The 23,002-nt window shown below is 45.5% G+C and overlaps 2 protein-coding genes across 2 annotated transcripts; both read right to left on the bottom strand.

Annotated features, from left to right (window-relative positions):
* Positions 1-5,218: 5,218 nt before the first annotated feature.
* LOC123115393 (uncharacterized) lies at positions 5,219-5,791 on the bottom strand. The gene is made up of 2 exons (XM_044536554.1): positions 5,637-5,791; positions 5,219-5,513 (listed from the first exon to the last, which is right to left on the bottom strand). The coding sequence occupies exons 1-2, from the start codon at positions 5,704-5,706 to the stop codon at positions 5,350-5,352; spliced, it is 234 nt and encodes a 77-aa protein (XP_044392489.1). The 5' UTR covers positions 5,707-5,791; the 3' UTR covers positions 5,219-5,349.
* Positions 5,792-15,720: 9,929 nt separating this feature from the next.
* On the bottom strand, positions 15,721-19,986 carry LOC123110055 (HIPL1 protein). Its single transcript, XM_044530459.1, has 7 exons — positions 19,707-19,986; positions 19,446-19,609; positions 18,167-18,970; positions 17,868-18,084; positions 17,167-17,345; positions 16,544-16,785; positions 15,721-16,374 (listed from the first exon to the last, which is right to left on the bottom strand). Exons 1-7 carry the CDS (start codon positions 19,816-19,818, stop codon positions 15,975-15,977), a joined length of 2,118 nt encoding a protein of 705 aa, XP_044386394.1. The 5' UTR covers positions 19,819-19,986; the 3' UTR covers positions 15,721-15,974.
* Between the last annotated feature and the right edge of the window lie 3,016 nt (positions 19,987-23,002).

Here is a 23,002-nt window from a genome sequence, read left to right as displayed (position 1 = left end):
ATAGATATAAATTTTAAAAGTACTAATGACTAACAAAAAAAAGAGAATCCTGATGGAATATCTCAGAAAAACTAGAAACATCCAACTTTAAATTTGTGCTAAAAAAACTATAGATGTGAGATCCATTTAAAGTCAAAGTAATTAGCCACGAATCCCATCCTCTCTAAATTACCAAGCATTTGCTATTATTCACTATTCCTATTCCGATTCCACCACCATTGCTTTTCCTTTTTCCTTTTTGATAAGACGCAAAACTTGGTGCCACCAGCGCTGTACATACATCCTATCGCGACTGATCTGATTAGACTACACAAAGAGCACAAGGAAAGTGCAAAACTTTTGATCAGGTTACATGCATATTATAAGAGCAAGCCAAAGAAGTTATGCATATATATGACTAAAGCAGCATAGTTCGGTTGTTGTTTCAGTCAAGGACATAGATTCGGGAGGCGATATCGTGAACCAACTACTCGAAGCCCTGGGTAGGGCATCATCGGTGTCGGTGCTGTAGCTGACGATTTTCCGGTGACAGTCCTTGTTCATCACTTCAAGATCTGAATCCAAAACTCAACTAACTTATCATCGAACTTGAACTTGAAAGACCTAACTAAACGTGGAAAGTCAAGAAAACTAAGGACCCCCTTAGCTGGCGAACGGTTGCCATGAGGGGGTGGCATTTGCGAATGATTTTGGTGGCATTTTTAGTTTGAGGAGATGGCAGTTTTTTCAGAGTGAGATGGCATGAGAAAGCAATTTTCGTTTCTAAGCTACCATCGTTTAATCTCGTCTCAGAACTAAAACTGCCACAAAAGAGGGTTCGCTTGCCACCCTTCTCCCAGCGATAGGTCGCTAGTTAACTTTTTCGAAAACTAAAAGCATCTTGGAGCTATCCTTGATGGATTAGTTTCAGAGGTCTAGATTATTTCTTAAATCAAAAAGAAAAAGATCATCATGCGACTCGAAGTACTCCCTCTGTCCCAAAATAAGTGCCTCAACTTTGCACTAAGTTAAAAGTTGACCAATACATGCAGGTAAAAACACATACATGCTACTAAGTACTGGACAAGTGTGCATAACTTTGGCGATGGCTTCAAAGCGCCATGAATTTCTTGCTTATTTGTAAAAACTAACAGTGAGGATCGGGACAGTCTCTGTAATCAAAATTTTAAGGATCCCTCAAACACTGTGCGGGTGATCGCACACGACGCCGGGGTCGCTGGCGACGGAGCGAATGAATCGTGTGATGTTGAGCGTGAAGAGGACGGCCTCGGTGCACTCGATGGCAAGCGTGGGCTGGACGGGATTCACGATGGACTTGAGGGAGCCGAGCTGGTAGTAGGAGTGCAGCACGATGTCTTTGCGGCCGGCGGGAGGGCCGGACTGGAGGCGGTCGGTGGTGGGGAGGGAGTCCCGCAAAGACTTTGTTGGTGTGGACCAAGATGGTGATACCGGCGCCATGCTCATAGACCTTGAAGTCGTCCACGACGCTGGAGGCCTCGAGCGCCATGGAGGAAGCCAAGTTAACCCCCACACATTGGTGAGGACGCCGGTGATGATGATCGCGGGGGACCAGCAGCTCTCGGAGCCAGACGCGGCGATGTCGAAGCCAGAGGGGACGATGAGGCCACCGCCGACGACACGCTGATGTTGTATGTTGCCCAGGAGCGGAGCTGCCACCGTCACTCGCGGCCGTGAGGTTGACGGCGCCGAGGTCGAAGTGTTAGAGGGCAGAGATGGATTGGCGGAATACGATGGATGTATTACTGAGCCTCGAGGGTAAGTATATATTGGATACAATACTTGAAGGACAAGAAGTTTTTTCTAAAGATAAGGTAGAAGACGGATTACAAATCCTAAACTACCTACTCCAAATATATCTCTAACACGAAGGGCGCGCGTGCCATGGTTTGGAATAGGAGGGGGATTCAATACTTGTGCTGACTTTCTTACTCGGCGAGGACGTGGGTGTGGACAACGTTACCCATGTCCCCGAGCACCCGCCTGTTTTCTCCCAACAGGCGGACGTGCGGAGCGGCAGCCGCGTGCGTGTCCAAGGTGTTGCGTAGAGGCGGCGCGCGTGTCTCCGTAGGAGGAATTTTTGGCAGGAGTGAAATCGAGATGTAGGGATTACAGAAGAGGATCGATTCGTGGGATTAGCGGGACGAAATATTCCTCTATGGGCGGAGTCATTCCGATGTATGGTGCGTGCTTAAAATTGTTGATTGTACATTTGATGCCTCAAGATTAAATTAATAATAACCATTAGATTTTATTCATGGGTCAAATCCAGCAGTGCAAATCAGGCTGGGTACACTTGTGGGTGTCTTGGAAGAGAAATACTTTGTTCGTTTAATGGTACTCCCTCCTTTCCATAATATAAAAACGTTTTTGACACTATATTAATGATAAAAACATTTCAATATTATGAGACAGAGGGAGTAGTATATACTACAAGATATGGATACTTTTTTCTTGCGATAAGAAAAGGTATAGATACACTTATGGGGGTGGCTTACTGTTTTTTTCTTGTGAGGAAAAAAGGTATAGACACACTTGTGGGGTGGCTTGAAGAAAAAAATAATTTGCTCGTTTTGTAGCAATATAGATGTAGATTACCCTATGTTTTTTTCAAAAGTATCCATAGTAAGGAATGGTTCTTCGTGTTACTACTCTCTTCATTCCTAAATATAAGACCTTTTAGGGATCTCACTATGAACTATATACGGATGCATATAGACATATTTTAGAGTGTAGATTCACTCATTTTGCTCCGTATATAGTCCATAGTGAAATCTCTAAAATGTCTTATATTTAGGAATGGATGGAGTAGAATATTCTCTAGCAGATAAATTAAATTTGAGATCATGGATAATAACATTTTTATCATCCGTGTTGATGTCAAGATTGTCCGTTGTAGGACACTCATCTTCTAGATTAAGATTCATTTATTCCTCCATGACAACTATTGTTGAATTATTTGAAGTGCTTGTTCTCTTACAAACTAATTAATAGATCATTCCTATGATTAGGAGCTAAATACCCGTGTGTTCCTAAGGGATAAAAATATATTTAAATAATGATGACGTGTTACCGAATGTTCACAAAGGCGTGATCAGAGCCCTCGACCTTCAGCGCTTGGTCGTCATCAAGGGAGAAACCGCCGACTCCACTTGCAATCGTTTCCGCAACCGTCAGCATGTGGACGTCCTGCACAACATGGTTGTCATTCGTCGTGGTGAACGCTTGGCCGTCTATGTCGCGAGCGCATGGTGGCTGTTGTCCATATTTGCAAGCGCTAACCAGTCATGTCGCCGAGAGCCTGTTGGCAATCGCACACGTCAGCGGAAGCTTGCTGGCCATCATCGCCCGCGAGGGTCCTCAAATCGACTCAACATGATTAACTATCCCTCTAGTTAATTAATTGTCTGCCCAATTAAGAAAATCCTACTAATATCTACAGGTCTAATTAAACTGACTTTCTACTTGTCTTGCTAATTAATTAGTCGCATTAATGACTCGACTTTCAAACTGATTCGACGAAGAAAAATCCCTATTTAAATGAACCTAATTAATTGCACAAGTAATTAACTTGTCTTGCTAATTAATTTTATTAATGGTCTTATTTTCAAATTGATTCGGTGCTCGAATCGCCATGTGATTAATTCAGTGCATTAATTACTCGGTTTTTAGATGTATTCGGTGTAGAAAAATCTCAATTTAAATGGACCTAATTAATTGCACAAATAATTCATTGTTGGTGCACTAATTTCTTGATTTCCAAATTGATTCGGTACTCAGTTTTCATATTATTTTCGCATTAATGGCTGCATGCGAACGACTACATACACATCTTTTTTTAATAGTAGAGATTAGAGATCACCATGATCGATTCCTTTTCATAACAGCGTTACTACATTTGGCAGATAAAAGAAGGATTAAGTAGATTAGTCGGCTAAAAACCACTTTAACTAAACTGGTAAGATAAAAAGAATCGGTGTGAAAGATTTAACCAGAATGGAGGCCATACTACGAACTCGGTATAGGCCTGCGCCGATTCTGATAGTATGCCGAGCACATAATAATAGGTTGATATGATATGATTTAATTTGAGTATGAGTAGTGGAAGGAAATAAACATTAGAATTTAGTTCAGATTTTCTTAAGATATTATTTGGATGAGTTAATGTTTGACGTTGTTTTAAGAAAGTGCCGACTCGATTCGGTTAATACATGAGTCAAATGTGCCGGTCCATATTGGCTGCGTTTGAGAGGAAGGTCGCCAGTAAGATACTCGCGGGCGTAATGTAGCGTTGGTGGAAAACGAGGCGACACTACCAATTTCCCACTTTGAAAGTAGAGATGTCAACTCAACTACTCCCTCCGTCTCAGTTTACAAGTCCTGCGCGTATACCTAGGTTGCCAATTTTATCACCATAATATAAAGTATATAACACAAAAATTATACGGTTTTCACAAAATAGAACATTTGAATTTTATATTGGTATATTTTTTGTAATATATGACTTGTATTAGGTTGGTCAAATTGACGACCTAGGGGTACGTGCACACCCTGTAAACCGAGAGAGAGGGAGTATATGGTTTCCTTTTTTTTTTTCATCACCGTTAGTAGGTGCATACCTTTCTACTAGATGATATATGGTGCTGAAGCTAACAGAAAATTAGGCAAGTATCCGGTGTCACGCGAGTAGATTAGCAAGCACGAGAAATCAAATCGCCTACAAACGAAAAGGTTTCTGTTATGTTGTCTTGCTGCTTCGTGCCTCGCGCGGTTGCACCGTCAAAGTAGTAATCGTCCGCTTCCATTGGAATTTTCTAGGGCAGATGCCTTCAATCAATATACGTGCCCCGTAACTCATCTAGTCAGCAATCGATCGATGCCCAGGCCTTGCCTACAATCCATGGATGTTATCCAAACGAAAATTTTTGGGGCCTGGCACACAGTCGGGAAGATTGGCGACCTGTCAAGCAGGACACATATGAGGAAGAAAAACGCCGCTAGGAACCACTTACGGCCGACGACAAAATGACCTCTGCATCCGGCCGGCAACACACATGAGTGCGACGACGAAAACCAAGGCCTCGCCTGAACAGCGAAATCGGCACTGAAGCCGCCAGCCATATTACTTGTCGTTCAAACGAGTGTATCTATAAACATCCGTTTGAACGGCAGCGATATGGATCGAAGGGAGTAATAACTCTATGAATTTCGCCTTTCGCTGAGACCAGACATATTATTATCACATCCAAACACTGACTCCAGGATACAAAGTGCCCAATTATTAAATCAAAGCTTCAAGTGCACTTGGCAGAGTAAATATCTATTCAAGTTCTATAAGATGGTGCAAACTTTGCAGTAGCAAGCGTTGAAGACCGTCCCACCGCACCAATGCTGCTCGAGTTTTCTGTGAGTTGCCTCTGCCTCCAGATGACAGAACCGCTGGCAGTTAGACTTGGTGCATATGACCAATTTAACGCCTGTTTTCTCACAGATCTCTGTGCATCCCAAATAAATTAAGGGTTAGATATACCATGTTATTAACAATAGTGAGACGTCAATTGTAACAATATACCATGTTATAAGAAACCTACTTCAGAAAAAGAATAGCTAGAACATACCTGCACCCATACCGCTTCCTAAGAGCACAAGTATCACCACAAAACCAGCTGCGACGGACTGTTTGTCCATTCTTGAATTCTGCACCTGAAGAGGCCTGTGAAATGGTATATAATGTCAAAGGATAAGAGACGATCGACGTATCGTATATATAGAGTCAAAGGGAAATATAACTTCTTTTATAAGACATCTTGACTTCGCGTGTACCAGCTGGTGGTCCCCACTGAGGCTAAAGGGATAGACGATGTCTTTTTTTGTGAGATAGGGATAGATAAGGTCAATGGATATGGTTAACAAGCCATCTTTTGACCTTTAGAGAAAGACATAACAAAGTGCATGCGACAGATATATTATGATAAAAAAAACCGACGGTTTGACTCGCATCACAGTTAATCTATCTGTATTATCATTTTAAAAGTAGTAATGACTAACCACAAAAAAGAGAATTCTGATGAAAAAAATCTCAAAAGAAAAAATGGGTCACCTCTAAATAGGACGCTCCACACAGGGACGAAATCGGGGGCGGTGGAAAGATAGCGGATGCGGCGGGCAACCTGGGAATCTAGCACGAGGGGATGAGGATGCGGGTGAACGTGGGGGCTGGTCGCTTGAGTCCATCCCTCGTCGTTCGGACGAGGACTAAATCAGTGTTGAGGCCAGCTTCAGCCTGCATGCCGCTGTAGCAGTAGTAATTACTGCATGCAGCTGTTAGTACGTACCTTAGTAACTAAGCATGCCGCTGTAGCACTAGTAATTACTACGTGCAGCTGTTAGTACGTAAGCCATGACGTCTACTTAGCCCTTGACGTCAGCTCACACGTAGTAGTATAGTCGGCTCGTTGCATGACTCCGGTTGTGTGTGTGTGTGCACGCTGTGCATTAGTGTGTGTACATGCTAGTGTATTTGAGCACAAAGTAGAACTACTCCCTTCGTCTAGGTGAGTAAGTCATCTTAGGTTGTGCACCGTGACCAAGGAGGGGGGGAAACGAGAGTACTTAATGTTCATTTGCTAATTAATAGCAGTGCATGCAATGAACTAACCACTCCATGTCGTGTTTGGTAGTTTCAATTCATTAAAAGCATGCACACCCCACATCTCTTATTGGTTGATATATCAAGAAACAAGAAACGAGATAAAATTTAATGCACCGCGCCTAAGTGTTCTGGGAATATTTGGTTTTCGTAAGATGATTTACACACCTAGACGAAGGAAGTACTAGTACACATCCACTCTGCCTCTTATCAGATTACACGAGAATTAGTCTGTGGTTTCTACATGCAATTAAATAATTGGAAACGAAGTGTACCACACGCCGGTGGCCGACGGACAGGCCAGGCCAGGGAGGTACGTAGCCCACCCGTTGAAACAAGGGATCTTCACGTTTTGAGCTTACTTGTTTCTGTCTTATGTATTGGTCTTGTTACTGAATAATCAAACTATTAACCTCACTGTGTCTTTAATCATTTTAATTTCATCTCGGATGAATATGAAGGTCTCATTCGAGAGAAGTTTGAGAACATGCCCGATGTTCAGCAACCTGACAAGCCTGGTCCTGGGTGAGTGGTGCATGGCTGCTGACTTCTACCCGCTGCTTCGCATCCTCCAGCGCTCGTGCAAGCTGAAGGAGCTAAAACTTAAGCTCACAATGGTATACTTACTCAAAACTATGCATATACAGTTATACACCAGTTGATCTGCTAGGGTAGTAGAATCTCTGACCAATGATATGTTTCGATCATGCAGGAGAAATTCAGTACATGCATGGATTCTGAACCTGATCTGTCGTCAACCAGAGGAGCACCGCCGCCGGGCTCAGGCGGCCACCCTTGCATCGAGAGGGTCAAAATCTACTGCCATGAAGATGATCCAAGGGTCAGCTCGTTGATGCAGGCGTTGCAGCCGGTTGTCGGCGATGTGGAAATCATCATCGAGCATCGCTGACTATGGTAATCTAGACCTTGTTTTTGTTCGGGGGACCTGCACCCCTTGGTCACTGCTAAGTTAATGTGTTGAGACGAGTGTTTTGGAGTTAACGAGAGAAGAGCCGCAGGGTCAGGAAGCAGTAGCCATGTGAGTTCTGAAATCATGTTTCAGATAATGTGGGTGTGATCGAACTTGGCTGTACACGTACGTGATGGTTGATCTGAGCCATTTGCATGATGGGTTGTGAGTATATATACTTGTGTTTCAGCTAAAAACTGGGATTCACTACCGGAACAGGGGCCGGTGCCAACGGCCAAATGTATGCCGACGGCCACCATCGGCCTACTCCTGGATATGCCTACAGCCGGACCCAGGCCGTCGGCATACAAAGGCCGCATGCACAAAGACCAGTAAACCAAAGAGGCGTGCATGCCACCCAACGCATGCGTGCACCCTTCCGTCCCATAGTTTTGCATGTCATTAATTTACGTTCCTTCCATCCATCCCAATTGCGCGCGGGTGCCTTTGATCCTGTCAACAGCCCCAATAAACCCAGCCGGAGGTAGTAGAAATGCCGCGAATTTCTCTTTGTTGAATGTGGGCCGATGACTGAGATCTAGTCCTTTCGTTTCAAATAAAATAGCACTCACATGTGAGCACATCAGTCTATCCAAATTATGAAGCGTGGGGGCCCAGAGGTCAAGTGCATGAGGCCCGCATTGACGGGCATGTCTGACACGCCAGCGAGACGGTGACAAGTAGCTCCCGTGGAACCAATTGTCCCCTTGTCCTTGGGAACAAGGAAGGACGGGTAGCTAGCTACTATCATATCCAACCGCACGGAGCTCGGGGAACAGCCGCGAGCGATAAGGTCTTGCGTACTGTCAATTTGTATGTGCAAAAGTATTTTCTTTCAAACCAATTAAATTTTTTGTATGATAAAAAAATACAGGTATAAATATTACCCCGTTCGGTCCCAAAGGAGAAACTAGTCTGCTCTCTCTTCCATCAAATGTGGAGGGACCACTAGGATTTTCTCCTTTCTTTTCAAATAAAATAACAGCCAACATGCAAGCACAATAGTTTGCGCGAAGCATGGGGAGAACAAATCGCAGAAATGAAATTAAATCTTTAGATATGGTGATGAGGAGAGCCGCTTCACTAGGCACCAAACTCGATGCCTCCCCCAACACTGCCACGTGAGGCCGCCTATGTTTTGCTCCTCGACGGCACCGATTGTTCCTTAGAACAAGGACCATTGCCACTGCCAGACCCAACTGCGCGTAGCTCGGGGAACACCCGTGAGCATTAAGGTCATGGGTACATGTCCTTATAATATCTTTAAAATAGTTGATGGTATGATTCTATGTGTGTCATTGGATCAGAAAATAACAATATATACTCCAAAAATCCTACGTCAAAGGCGTGATAGGTGGATATATTACTATACTCCAAGAGAGACAAGGGTATGATTTCTTTTTCATGTTTTCAAGACATTATTTGCATTTTTTCAAAAAGATCAAAAAGGTTGTAAGCTCCATGTTGATGGCTAAGTCTTGCCACCAAGATGTTTGGATTTTTTTCATTATTTGTGCAAGTCCTAAAAGATAGACCCACTTTTGTGCATTATTTCATGGACTTTTACTAAGCGGGATAATTGCGAGGGAAACATGTGGCGGGAAAGGCATGCCATGAGATATCAGGGCAAGAGAAATGAGCGGGAAACAAGTAGGATAGGAATTAGGTGGACCATTTTTTTTGAAACAAAATAATGGTCGCACGCAACAAGGGATGTGATGACAAATGAGCGATGGTTGTAAGTAGGGCCCGAAGAACCAATTGTTCGTGAGAATAAGAATGGTGGCCGTTGCCAGATCCAACCACACAGAGCTTAGGGGGCGACCGTGGGCGTTAAGGTCATGGGTACGTGTCCCCACAATAACTATTTTTTTTTTATAAAAGAGGTTGATAAGTTGTGAAAGCAAAATTATTTTCTACCGACTCAACTAATTTACTGTACCGGTCTCGGGGCCAAACTAGACCAGCCCGCTCTCGGTTTTGTCGGATGCGGGCGAACGAAAAACTGGCTGGGATCTGCATAAGAGGGGGATTGATCCGTGAGAGACGACGAGTCACCAATCACCGAGAAGCATTTATAGGGGTATCAATCCGTGGGAGATGGGATCGAGCAATGAGCAGCAAGCCGCCGTCTCATCGAAGCAAAATCCACCGATCCTAATCGTGCTCACCCATTCGAACACGTCGAGCAAAGCACGATCCACGTAGTAGTATATCAAATCCATGGGATATGGGAAGCGGCCAATGAAAAAGCAGCAAGGCACTTGATGCACTTGATACGGTCATGCAAAAGGTTTTTTCTTCTTCTTGGTCGTAGGCCCAATCTCGTCCCGTCACACGTATCGATTGATCCCTCAGCACAAAACTAAACTAAACCGGCCCCTCCGTTGGATATGGGTGAACGACTGGGATCTGCACAAGAGAGGGGATTGATCCGTGGGAGTATAAGGGTGACCAATGAGAAAGAAGCAATGCATCGGATCGATCCGTGGGAGGGTAGAGATGACCAATGAGATGAGACGAGCGTAGTAATAAGTCTGCCACAGTAAAGCTTTGGTTTGCTGAAGCTCCCTCTCTGCTCTGCTCTGCTCTGCTACAGGGGATCGATGATGCTCCCAGCAAGGTTAGGTGTTGCTTCCACTCTGCTGCTCGACGATTGATTGATTCACTGGTTGATGCTCGCAATACTGTCGATATTCGCTCCGCGTGCATTGCTTTGCTCTGCCCTGGGGCGAGAGAGCCGTATGCCACCTCGAGGGGAGGGATGGGGCAATCCCAGTGGACGATCAACTTTTGCATCTCCCACATTGCGTCGCCAAACACAGCCATGGAACTGTCTTACTCAGGGATCCCGGTGATGAATCCGGTCCCATGTCCATCGATGGCTTCAGCTTACCATGGCTTCTCTCCTCATCCATTGGAGGTTGCAGGGGATTAACTAACTTCCGTATCTCCTTGGCATTAGCTTCTTCAACTATCATGTCCTGCTAGAGTTTCTGGATGCGCCCGCTTATTTTAATTCTACCACGTGCACTCAACACTGGGTCCTTTGTTCAACAGGCTGCTCGATACCTGTCGCGGATGACCCAGATGTTGTCATCATTACAAAGAGAACTCCCAATGAGACCGTCAAGAAGTTGTCGTAGTACATAGCAGTTGACAAGCGGCACAAAGATTCTCCGCCGCTGTTCAGAGGACGTCAAAGCTGGAAGCAGAGGGAGGAAAGCTTTAAACTGAATGCTACCATGAAGGTAATTGGTTCGTTTTCGTTAATTTCCGGAGAGTGATAAATGTTGGGAAACCAACTATGTTGACGTCTAATTCAGTATATTTGCACTTAAAGCATGCAAGGATCTGTCCATCCTAGGAATTCAGTATATTTGCACTTGATGTTATGAAAATAAGTCGTACAGATGTGTTTTTAGCATGAACCTGTGGAACGCATGTTGGACAAGAACTTCACTTGTACACTTTCTGCTTCCAAAAAAAAAACCTCTCTCTCAACACTTTCAGTTGTAGGCAGGATTATGTGGTTCAGTTTGTACCGGGCCTCTAGTTCCTACTCTGAACATCTACATGAAACACCATTGACAAAAGATTCCTCAAGTTCCAGCAGCAAAGCAAGCGAAGGACGAGGTAGAAATTCTGTCCATATGGTAATGGATCATATAGTATTACTAAGTAATTGGTATGCGATAGCTTACGTGATATGGTTATAGGCGACAACTGTTAAGCTCGTATGTTCAAGGTTATCAGAATATATGATACATCCTCTCTTGTGATTTTCCTTTTGCTCTATATGTCCACGGCCACCGCGCCGTGGCAATTTCTGGGTTTTTTGGGCTGCCATGATGGACACCATTTGAGTAGATCTAAGTAGCTTTGTATTAATGAAAACTGCACTTGGAATTGTCTCTGCTTCACAGTTTTATCTGTCGTGCTTGGCTTGGTTTTTTATATTTTGGCCTAGGATGGATTGAACATAATCAACTGCCTCCAATTTGTTTTGTTCTATTTGCATGTGAAATAGCACACTAACATATTCCATATTTCACCAAGCACAATATTCGGTGCTGACTGTTTTTACTTGTATGGCTGTTAAATTGTCCTGTCCACACTCCACATTAAAACAATTTCATTGTAGTTGAATTGAAAATAATCATCTGTCTCCAATTTGTATTGGCCTACTAACATGTGAAAATAGCACACTACACATATTCTTTATTTCATTGATATCAATACTCCGACCGTTTTTACTTGCGCGGCTGTGGACTCTAAAGTTTGATCTTCTAAACATTTTTATCTCACTGCAAACCTATTTCTGACTCTAAATTCTGTTATGTTCCAAAAGTTGTGTTTTTTTCTTAAATAAATATGTCATTAGTCTTAATGGTTTGTGATACCCCAAACTCTTGAGTTTGTTAGTGTACTGTGTGAAGTAAATTGGGTTAGTTGAACCTTGGAAAATGGCGACAGGGGACTACTAAGCCAGGGAGTGGGTTCGTGTTACTCTATCGCTGAAACTAACAGTGCTTGCTTAGAATGAACTATCTTTGTTGTCCGGAAGCGCAATCTGGATGCATCATTGCGCTATGTACTTGGAAGTAGAAAGCGCATGCCAAACAGTTCTTTTTTAGCTTATACTAGATGAGAAAGAAGTGATCTTTGAGCATTTGACATTCTTGTGATATATTTGAGCTCAGGATTACTGATGTTTTATTGGTTCCATCTTAACATGCAGGAACTGTTGTTTCCTTTGGCTGAAATAGGCAAAAATCATGTTTTCTTGCTCTATTTCCTCTGCATGGTTTACAGGTAAAATTCATGGTTCAGGATTGACCATGCCTAATAATGATAAAAATGATGATTTTTCTTTCTTATTATCAAAACAATGTTTCTCCCTATTTCTTTAAAGATAACTGTTGTGATTCTTTTTATTTCTATGCAATCCGCAGAGGCTTGCTATGGTGCATTTATTTCGGCTTTCTGGTCGGCTCCACCATTTTCATGCTATGGAACAAGCACGATGGCAACAGGCAGCTCATCGGAGCATTTGAAGTCGCAACCCTTCCTTGGTAGCGAACCATCCAGCAGCTCCTTGCTCTGTAGGAAGCTATCTCGCAGCTTGAGGTTACTGTTTGCTCATGTTATTGTTTGCCCAAAGTTGGTTCTTTCTTCATTCGTGTTTTACTCTCGCAGAAGTGATCATTGCTGTAATGAACGGGTCTTGTTCATGTTGTTGTGTTGAAGCCTCCCGCGCAGACCGGCATCTATTTCTTCTCTGACTATGGTGTAGGTAAGCCACTTGCTTCCTCTTCTTTGCTTTCTCCTCTGTTGCGTGTGTCCCTGGCCATTGCGCCGTGGTAAGTTCTACGATGGACTTCCTTCATGAGCATTGTAGATTTGATAATCCCAGCAGCAAGTGGCGTGTCTGGCTAATGACTTGGTTGGTAATTTTTTAGTCCTGGCGTTGGAGCTGCGAGTAAAAAACAATATTGGTGAAGACAGAGGAGGATTAGAGTTTAGCAGAGGATTCATGGCCTGGTGAGTTCCTTCATGGGTATGAGGAACATCACTTAATTTTGCCTCTCTCTTTTCTGATGATGCATGTTCCTGTTGTGTACACTTGCACTGGGTAGTGTTGTCTTTACAAGCGGATTATGATGTTTGAATGCCACTGGATATTGGATGGAAAGGAACTGATGCATTTCCATCTAATGCTTTCTCTCGAATTGCCTCCCACTCTAGTCCTTGTGTATTGTGTTGATAGATTCTTCGTCCGTTATGTATGAGTTGTGTTGATAGATTCTTCTGTAACTGTTGAAACCATGAACAACATGGTACATTAATTGTTGGGATCTTATCCAACATGAGGGCATCTATTTTTTGAATGTCGAAACAACCATAGTGTAAGCAAGTCGAAAACTCATGGTTTGACGGTTTTTTTCAAATTTCCCATTGCAGGAAATTGGAGAACTATAAGGCAATGGAGCTCCTCATGGTATCTCTGCTTTCCCTCTACAAATCTTGTCAAAATTGCTTACCTACGTATCTATAGCCTGCCTACTTTCTATTATTTTCTTGTTATGAAACCAAACTACTAGGGCTGGGTGAGGTCGAGTCTGTTCTTGGTTATTTTGGTTTATTGCTTGCTTGCTTGATGCCATCAGACTCGCAGGTTGGCTGGTTCCTGCCTGTTGAGGTGGTCCTATATGAGGCTAGTTGAACCTGAATGCTAGGTTTGGTTGTATTGCTAGTAAAGCAGCACACATGGGTGTTTGCAATCCTCTAGTAACGATTGCTATTTGCAGAAATTCTCCAAGACTTTATGGCCCTAGTAATGCTATTTGCTGCTTGTATTCAAAAATGAATTATTTATTGTACTGGATGCTCATGTGAATTACAAGGGTTTTTTTAGAAATAAATGGGTTTATATTCTGGTTTTGAAACCAAAGTACCATGGTGAGGTCCATCCCTGGTTTAGTTTGCTGCACTGCTTGATTGGTGCGGCTGGACCCCAGCCCAGGTTATTGTGTAGGAAATTCTTACTTCACATACCATGGCTGGGGTGGTTGCCTGGTGGGGTCATGTAGTTGAACGAGTTTACTCATTTGAATTAGACGTGTGTCAAATATTGCCAGTATGCCTGCAAGTCTTGTGTTTTGTGGTTTACCCAGGCCGTCGAGGCTTTGCTCTAGCCTAGCTTCTATTCTGCTTGTGAAACCAAACTACCATCTGCATATTCTTTGCCTTGTCTTCTCGTTAGAGAAACTTGACTTGTTTATTTGTACATGATGACAGGAGGGAGAGCATATCTACATGAAAGAAAAGAAAACCCTGAAAGGCCTGGCTGTTACAAGGCGAGGGGAGGGAACTTTGGAATGCCCAAGCCTGGAGTGTTGGTTGTCAAGCTAAAGCTGCCGTCTCTACATGGTGTGATGAGATGATGGGTTGTCGAGGAAAAATAGGGGGAAATCCCAATTTAATTGATCACCCCATTGAGTCTTTGGTGTAATCTTGTGCGTGCACACTACTTGTATTGGAAACAAAAGTGGTGTGGTGTAGCATTTACCCTTGGTGATCCTTGCCTCCTTGAAGGGCATCAATCATCGAGTGGTTGCGCTTGTCTTTTTCTTTGTTGGTTCGTTCATGGGAATCAGAAATATTGTGAACAGAATTTATGTATAGGTTGAACAGAATTATCGTGTACCATGTCCTTGGTAGATGCAATAAAAAGCCGGAATATTTTCCCTTTTAGATGATGTGAACAAAGCCCTTCTCTTGTTTTATGGCATAATCAGTTTGTTGTCGCCCGCCTATGCATATTGCTTGTGATTTCTGTGGTTACATAAGAGAACACGCTTGCTTGTGATTCTTGTGAAAACAAGAGAAAAGAAACGCTTGCTAGTGATTCTTGTGAAAACGAGAGAAAAGAGACTGTCCATGCCCATCAACATCAAACAAGAGAAGGCTTGAAAAAGTTGTTAACTACCGTAATCAAAGAGAGGGGACCAACTTGATAGAAAACCGAGGAACTGCATTCTTGAAGTCGTTTCATTGAGAAAAAGCAAGTTAAATTCATGTACCACCAACTTGGCACGGGAATCAAGAAGCAAGCAAGTCAGTACTCTCTCTTCTGGCGATGAGAGGGATGAGTAAATTCAGTACGACTAACAAGGACGGGTATTTAACTGTGCCGGCCGGGCTACAAATAATAATCAGTGGTTAACATCCCTTGGCAATGCGTCAGTCCGTTTGGCTCCCATGTGCATGCATGCAGCCGTGTACCCAGCCTATCCATGATTTTTGGGCTCGCGCATCCAACCATCAGCCAGGAAGGAAGGGAGGGCTTTGGTCGCGCCACCTCATCGATCCGCGTCACCCCTCAACTCAAGAGGTAGAGCTTGTTCTCTCTCCACTAGCCTCTCCTTCTCTCTCTCTCTCTCTCTCTGTCTATATATACAAGAGGAAGTGATCCATCCGCGGGCGGGGTGCGTGTGCGACTTGGACTTGGGGCTTGGGCGAGAGGCGAGAGGCGATGCGAGTGAGCCCTGGAGACGGACGAGACGGGAAAGGACAAGTGTTGTCATGAAATCAATTGCCAATCCAAGCCAACCCCAGTGGCTTCAGAAATATAATGTATAACGAGGTATTATGCTCATACAGAGACTGATATTAAGTTTCAGAATCCAATCCTTATAGGCCCGTGTGTCATGATTCATACTCCTAACTGTACAAGGAAATATTGCTGACTTATTATTGTACTGCAAATACATGCTAAAATGTGAGGATTGATCTTACGGCATACCAAGACATAATCGGCGTAGTAGGATCCTCCTATCTCATCAAAACAAAGGACGTGGCGGCAGACAGCAATAGAGCTCCTGTTTTCATGCCCATTCCCATTGCTGCTGGCGCGTTTGATGAAGGACCGGCAGGTGCCTTCCCATTGTTCGTCTCAGGTTTCTCTGTCGGGCAAGTGTAGCTGCAGAGGCTCGGCCGGACAACCCGGTAGACGCCTTTGCTTGCCAAGACATAGATGTCCTTGTTGTTATCCTCGCCGAAGGAATATATGTAACCGAGCGATGGGAGAGGGCTCCCAGCGGCGCTGTCACAGGGGATGGGAGAGTTCTTGGAGCAGCTGAAGGAGATCAGACTGGAGGTGTAGTTCCCACTGCCCTCCGGGGTCTCCGTGCCAGTCCACATGGCTGATGCGTAAAGGTCAGCATACAGGTACCTGAAAGCACATCAGCAGATGCATCCAGTAAATACAACTTAAGAAATGTGTTGAACATCGTAGTAGCTCCACACTATCTTCGAGTTCAAAATCAGTGCAAGATGCAAGATGCCTTTCGACGAAGCTTTGATCAATGCAGAGGCCGAGGGTGCTTCACCGAAGCAAATACCTTCCATACAGGCAGGGGTCGGTGGATCCTCGGTAGACATAGCCACCCATGATCGACGCAGATCCAATGTTTTTATTGACATCAGAATGGCTGTATCCCATAATAGGAGGAATGACATTTACGGACTTGAGTGATGTGTTTCCTCCAGGCGTCCACGGTGGATTGTACACCAATGGACCCTCATATATACGCCATCCATAGTTTCCGGCCTTGGAGATCAAATCAACCTCTTCGTATTGGTCCTACATATAGTAGGGACAATATACAAAAGAGTTAAATAACAACATGATTAAACACTGTACCAACCTACACCAGAGAAACAAAACAATAGCGTGGAAAAATCGGAGGACGAGAATGAAAAGTTGAGTTCTATTAATATTATGCATATAAGACATAACGCTTGCGAAGTTTTAACTATCGTGTGCTACATGCCTATCCTGTGCTTACAGTGTTATACTATAAATTGTAAGTGCATGTCAAGTTCAGAAAGATAGTAAGATAGTAGCTATCAAACTTGATCTCACTGAAGTGCACTACAGCCCCACTAGGATATCAGACCAATAAAGCCAATATAAATTTAGCACCTCGCAAGTTAGAACTGTTTTAAGATCCTGAAATGATACCTGACCAGTATCTGCACAGTAGAAGTAGGAAGGCCTGTCAAGATCAAAGCTGCATCTCCAAGGGTTTCTAACACCCAATGCCCAAATTTCTGGTGCCAAGCCACTATCCTCGGAGAACGGGTTGTCTTTTGGAATGGAATAGTTACCCCATAAGCTCTGGTTAGTGACTTTACCGAGTCCTGAAGATACCAGTGCAAAATCTTAGAAAGTGTTAAGGGCAAAAATAACGAATTATGAATTTAGAGCGTATCTGGATTATGAAATATAAGCTTTGGTTAGTGATTTTCATTCCTGAAAATACCAAAACAAAATCTTAATAACGAATTATGACATATAAGAAGTAACATACTACTTTGGTAAAAATAAGGTGTCGCTATGGAGGTCGTGAACTAGGTTTGACTAGCCCATTCTTTAGACAGGGAAATAATGTGTCCAGTAGTTTTCTTGCAAAAATACAATTGTACCAGATGTGATATGCCATTAAAGAAGCCTCACTGAAGGACGTAACTAAGACCCGAGAGCAATTCCGATGTTGTTCTGTATTATCGAAGTAAATTTACTTAAATGTTTGATATCTGAACCTTCTATTACTGAAAAAATAAGATCACACATGAAAACTAAGGAAACTGAAGCATTTAAATTAGTATTTCAACTTGAGCAACAAAAGAAATGAGAAAAGATGGCATTCTCGAAGAATTTACCCGGTGTACTGTCGATGTCAAGCCTCATAATTTTCCCCAGAAGCGACTTTTTGTTCTGCGCAAAATTAAAAGGGTCTCCTTTCTGTCCACCGTCACCCATCATGAGATAGAGGTATCCATCCGTAGGTCCAAAAAGAATCTGACCTCCATGGTTATTTGTATAAGGCAACCCCATAGTAAAAATCCTTTTGACTTCAGTTGGATCGGCAGATGTAACCTGAAGAAGAATGACATGAATAGTGTGAATGGATGAGGTTGAAGGCATGAATGGAAGAGTGTATGTATCCGGACGAGCAAACCTCAGAAACATTTGACGATGAGCCTTTAGCAGAATATTCTGACACAACGACCTGATACTGGCATGGTTGGGCGCCGTTATCGGTGCCAAGCTTGGAGGGGTCACAGCCAACATCAGAATTGCATGAACACCTACCAGAACAGCTGGGTGACTTTGTCCTGTCACAGTTGTAGGATGCGAAGAAGCGCCCGTTGGTCGCGAAGTCGGGGTGAAACGCCATGCCCATGAGCCCGAACGTCGAGTCGAAATGCACCTGGTCAGTCAGGTCGACAAACAGGCCCGCCTCGCTGAACTGCAGCGTGCCGCCGGACCCCTGATCCGGGACGGTTGCCAGCACTATCTTCCCGGCTTGGGTGCCCAGGAAGACCCTGTTGGACCCATCAGGGTGAGGAACCATGTTGAGGTAGGCGTAGGACCCGTTGTTAATCCTCTCTAGGCATACCCCTTTAGGAGACGCCGAAGGCTGGGTAGCGTTAAACGACACCGTGCTCCCGCTGAAGCACACGGATCGGTTGCTGGGCGCGCCACCGAACGACGTGCAGAAGTCGCTCTCGGACTGCCAGGCATCGGTGAGCTTCGACGATGAGCTAGGCAGCCTCCCACCTCCTTGCAGGGGAGGCTGGAAGGGAGAATTGCGCATCGTTGCGTCCTTGCAGGTGTCCCAGACAAGCTTGCAGTAGTCCTGTACTGTTGATTGCTTGGACTGATGAGCAGAGGTCGCCGAGGAGGCGGAGTTGCACAGGAAAGGGATTGTTCGGAGCTTCGGCCCGGCGTCGAACAGCTCAGCCGAATAGGGATTGCATTTCTGGCAAAAAAAAAAATCATGAAATGGTAGTTAGGTTCAGTAGATCTGCTGCCAAGTTTATGGATTGCATTTCTGGAGAAAGCATGACATATAAGTTTAATTCAGTAGATCAGCTGCTGGGTTCAGGAACCTGATGGTAATTCAATTATTGGTTTGTTAAAGCTTAATAATATCTTTTTCAAGTAGAACGGTCTCTGTTGATTCATCGTTCAGTTAGTTATCTCTCGCATGGGACAGAGGAACCAGGCGACATGTGAGGTGCAAGACAAAATCAGCATGCGGATTCGTCTGAACCAGGCGACTGAATTACCAATAATTGTTGTCATGATGTGCATGCATACTTTGAGTAGTAGAGCCAGTAGACAGTATAAGCAACACTATATATATAATAAAATAACTGTTGAAACACCGAGCGAAGCAAAGCGTCGAGCACATGGCGGGCCTTGGGGATCAGGAGCAGAACGCAGGCACTGACCGCGCAGAGGAGGGACTTGAGGACGGCGGCGCAGGCGGCGTCGGAGACGTTGGCGGCTTGGAGCTGGTCCCGCAGGGCCTTGTCGGCGGCGGCGTCGCAGCAGCTGGCCCCGGCGCCGGCGTTGCCGCAGAAGGCGAGCGTCCCGTTGAGCGGCAGCGGCGCCCCTGATCGAATGGAGCAGAACAAAAAGACATGTAAAGTACTGTATATGAGTAGCAGAGAGAAGCAGAGACCGAGCAGCAAGCGACGGTAGGCACTGACTGTGGTCGGTGCAGAGCGGGAAGGCGTGGCAGGCGGGGAGGAGGACAAGCAAGATCAGGCAGCAGCAACAGTGGAGGACGAGGCTCCGGCCGGCGGCAGGAGGCGTCGGCATCCGTCGGCCGTGGTGGAGGAGAGGAAGCTGGAAGAAGGGGATCAATCCATGTGCGTTCCCTTTCTTATTGCAGGCAGCTGAGACGAGGTAGCTTCGCACGCTCTCCCTCCACTGAGCTGAGAGTGAGTGAGATCGATTCACATCTTTGACCGACCCACTCGGCTGGTCGGATGGTTGTTGGCTACTAGTGGTGGGGTGGTGGGTGGGGCAGGGTGGCTCGGCCGATTGATTGCCTCCCTAGTGTCTCTGTCAAAAATGTCAAACCCTCCCATAGCCAAGCCATGTCAACATGTGCTTCACATATACCCATAGCCCTTCTCTGCTAACTTAACTTTCTATCCCATCTCCTTCAATTCCTTTTTTTCTTTGATGAAAACTTAACCCCTAGTCATTTCAGGTAAAAAAGATTCCTCGCGCTTTGGGTTGGTGGGAATTCAGCACACCCACCCCCTTAGTCCAACTCTCCATAGGTCCATGCCCCACCTTGACGAGGATATGAGAGCATCTCCACTCGTTCGCCCCCCCCCCCCCCAGCGCATAGGCCGGCGCATTTTCTCGCGTCCACCCGGCGATTTTTAAACCCTGGGGGCGACCAAGGCCCCAGCCACGCGCCCCATATTCAAACTTGATCGTTCCGGCTCCAAAATAAGGCCATACTCCGGCGATCAGTGCCACAGTTCGGCGATCAAATGAAATGATAGGCAATAGTTTCGCGCACAAAAAAGGAAGGACGCGAAAGGAATGCATCAAACGTCGAGGTCGCCCTCCGGTGTCATCGTCGGCGTCGCGCGGGCTTCTGGACTGGTTGGCACAACTTCTATGCTGCTGGGCGTCGCGGAGGCATCATCAGTCGGGCTAGGCGATGGCATTGGAGTCGTCGGTATCTGGTTCAGGATGAGGCCGCGCTCCGTCAGGAACCACGCCTTGAGGTTCTCGTCGCCGCTCTGGAGCATGTCAGCGCCGCCCATCAAGAAAACCAGGTCGTCGTTCCTCTTCTTGGCGTCTTGAGCTTTGAGCTTCGCGACGATGTTGGTCCGGAGCAAGTCGAGTTTGACGGCGCTCTTCGTCATCAAAGCAGCCCACCACGCCTCTGTTTTCTCTTCTCCCTAGCCGGCCATGGTCTTGGTGTCGGCGAGGGAATGCTCGATGGACTCTTGCACGCGTGCGGCAGCCGACTCGGCGTGTTTCGCCTTCTTGGCCCCTTTGTTGCCGTCCGGGCGCCCGTCGGCCGCGCCCAGTGTCGGCGCGTCCGGCTTGTACGTCTCCTTGGCCTTGGCGAGAGTGTGCCGGATATCCGCCCACTTCTCGCACTTGTCGATCTGTTTGAAGTCGTGGATGTACTTGAACTCTTGCTCGCTGTTGTCGTCACGGTACATGGCGAACATGCGCAACAGCTGTGCCGAAGAGCGAGCATCAGTCGGCGCGGGCGCGTAAATGGGTGCGCGCACGGTGAGAAGAATAGCGAGAGGGCGGTGTGCTGTACCTGATCCTCGACGCTAGTGCCGCTCTCCGGCCAAGCCGCGACCTCCTGAACGATCCCATGTCATTTGTTGCACGCCATTTGGATGAGCCCCCAATGGTTCACCATCGCCTTCGACCCCCGCTGCATGTGGACGCCTTTGAAATAGGGGTCGACGAGCTTGCGCTCGTCGAACTCGGCCTCGATGCGGTACCAATATGTGTCGATGTTCTGGTTCGTGCCGGTGATCGGGTTGAGGCAGACGACTTTCCGCGCTTCGGCGAGGCACTCATCTTCCTTGGTCGCCCACTTGATGCGCGGCTCACTGGTCTTGGTCACCCTTTCTTCTTCTTCTTCTTCTTCTTCTTCTTCTTCTTCTTCTTCTTGCCGTTCCTCGTCTGCGCCGGCTCCTCCTCCTCCTCCTCCTCCTCCTCCTCCGGCTCTTCCTCGCCGTAGTCGAGCTCGCCGTCCATGTCGCTGAGATCAATCGAGCCGTCTTGGGTAGTGAACCCGGGGAAGCGGCGGCGGCAGCCAAGCTGGCTGCGATGATGTCTTCCATGTCAGCCTTCGTCGCGTCGGCGTCGGCAAGATGCGACAAGGATGAGGCTTGCAAGTAGAGGCCACAACGGAGAGGTGGCGTCGGGGAGGCTGCGTAGTGGTTTGGGGAGAGGAGGGGGGGGGGTGCTCTTTTTGCGGGAATTGAGGAACAGAGAGATGGTTTAGGAGTGTGGCCTTTTTTGCCTGCTTTTGAGGATAAAGGTGCTAATTATTGGGATAATAAAAAAAAGTTCATGATTACAGATGTTTAGAGAATAGGTTAGAGTAGTAGAACTCATAATATATGTTTGGCTTTAATTTTTAGTAGTAAATATGATTTTAAAGGAAGGACTAGAAATGCTCCAGGCTTGCATGAATTTATAGCAAGCCGGCAAGGAGGCATGGACCATGGATCCCCATCCAACCCCAGGCAAGCTCACTATTACATTCAAGTGGATCCATCCGTCCCTTTCTTTTCTTATGTACGCCAGGTCATGCATGATGATACTCGGATCCATCCACCTACGTATAACGTCGTGCATACTGTGTGTGTATGGCCAAGTATTGGTTTGACTTGCAAATACTCCTACTTTACTAGAGGTCACATCTATTGAATCTGGCCATCTACCATCACCACAAAGTGACAAAAAGAGCAAAGCCAAACGTGCTCCATCGGTCTCTTTCATGCTTGCCGTACCTGATAGTCGTCTACCAATAGCTTGATTCTAATCCAATTTTAGTTTCATGCTAATAATTGTTTCTTGCGAATTTTTTTTTTGAGACAAACTCGCGAGGCTCTTTACTGTCGCAATAGTTACATGAACAAAAAGAAGATTATTGGATTGGCCTAACCAAACATAGCAGCCAACCACTAAAGAAAGGGCATGCTTCACGAGATTGTGAGCTTTGAAATTCGAACTTATGAACCAAATGGCCTTTTCTTCATAAGGCAATGCGCATGAAAGGATTTAGTGGGACTTGGCGGAACCAAGTGGGTTCTCAAGTCCAGAAGGGGAGTGTCGACATTAAGGTTAAACACGATATTGGTCGCTATTTTCAGACACGCAAGGGATTGAGACAAGGGGATTCAATGTCTCCTCTCCTATTTAATATAGTGGCCGATATGGTGACAATCCTTATAGGCAGAGCCAAGCAAAACGGTAAAGTGGAGGGGCTAGTCCCTCATCT

The sequence above is a fragment of the Triticum aestivum genome, chromosome 5B, assembly GCF_018294505.1.
Source record: "Triticum aestivum cultivar Chinese Spring chromosome 5B, IWGSC CS RefSeq v2.1, whole genome shotgun sequence".
Taxonomy (NCBI): domain Eukaryota; kingdom Viridiplantae; phylum Streptophyta; class Magnoliopsida; order Poales; family Poaceae; genus Triticum; species Triticum aestivum.
Note: the sequence above shows the minus strand (reverse complement) of the source record. Positions and strands in the feature narration are given on the sequence as shown.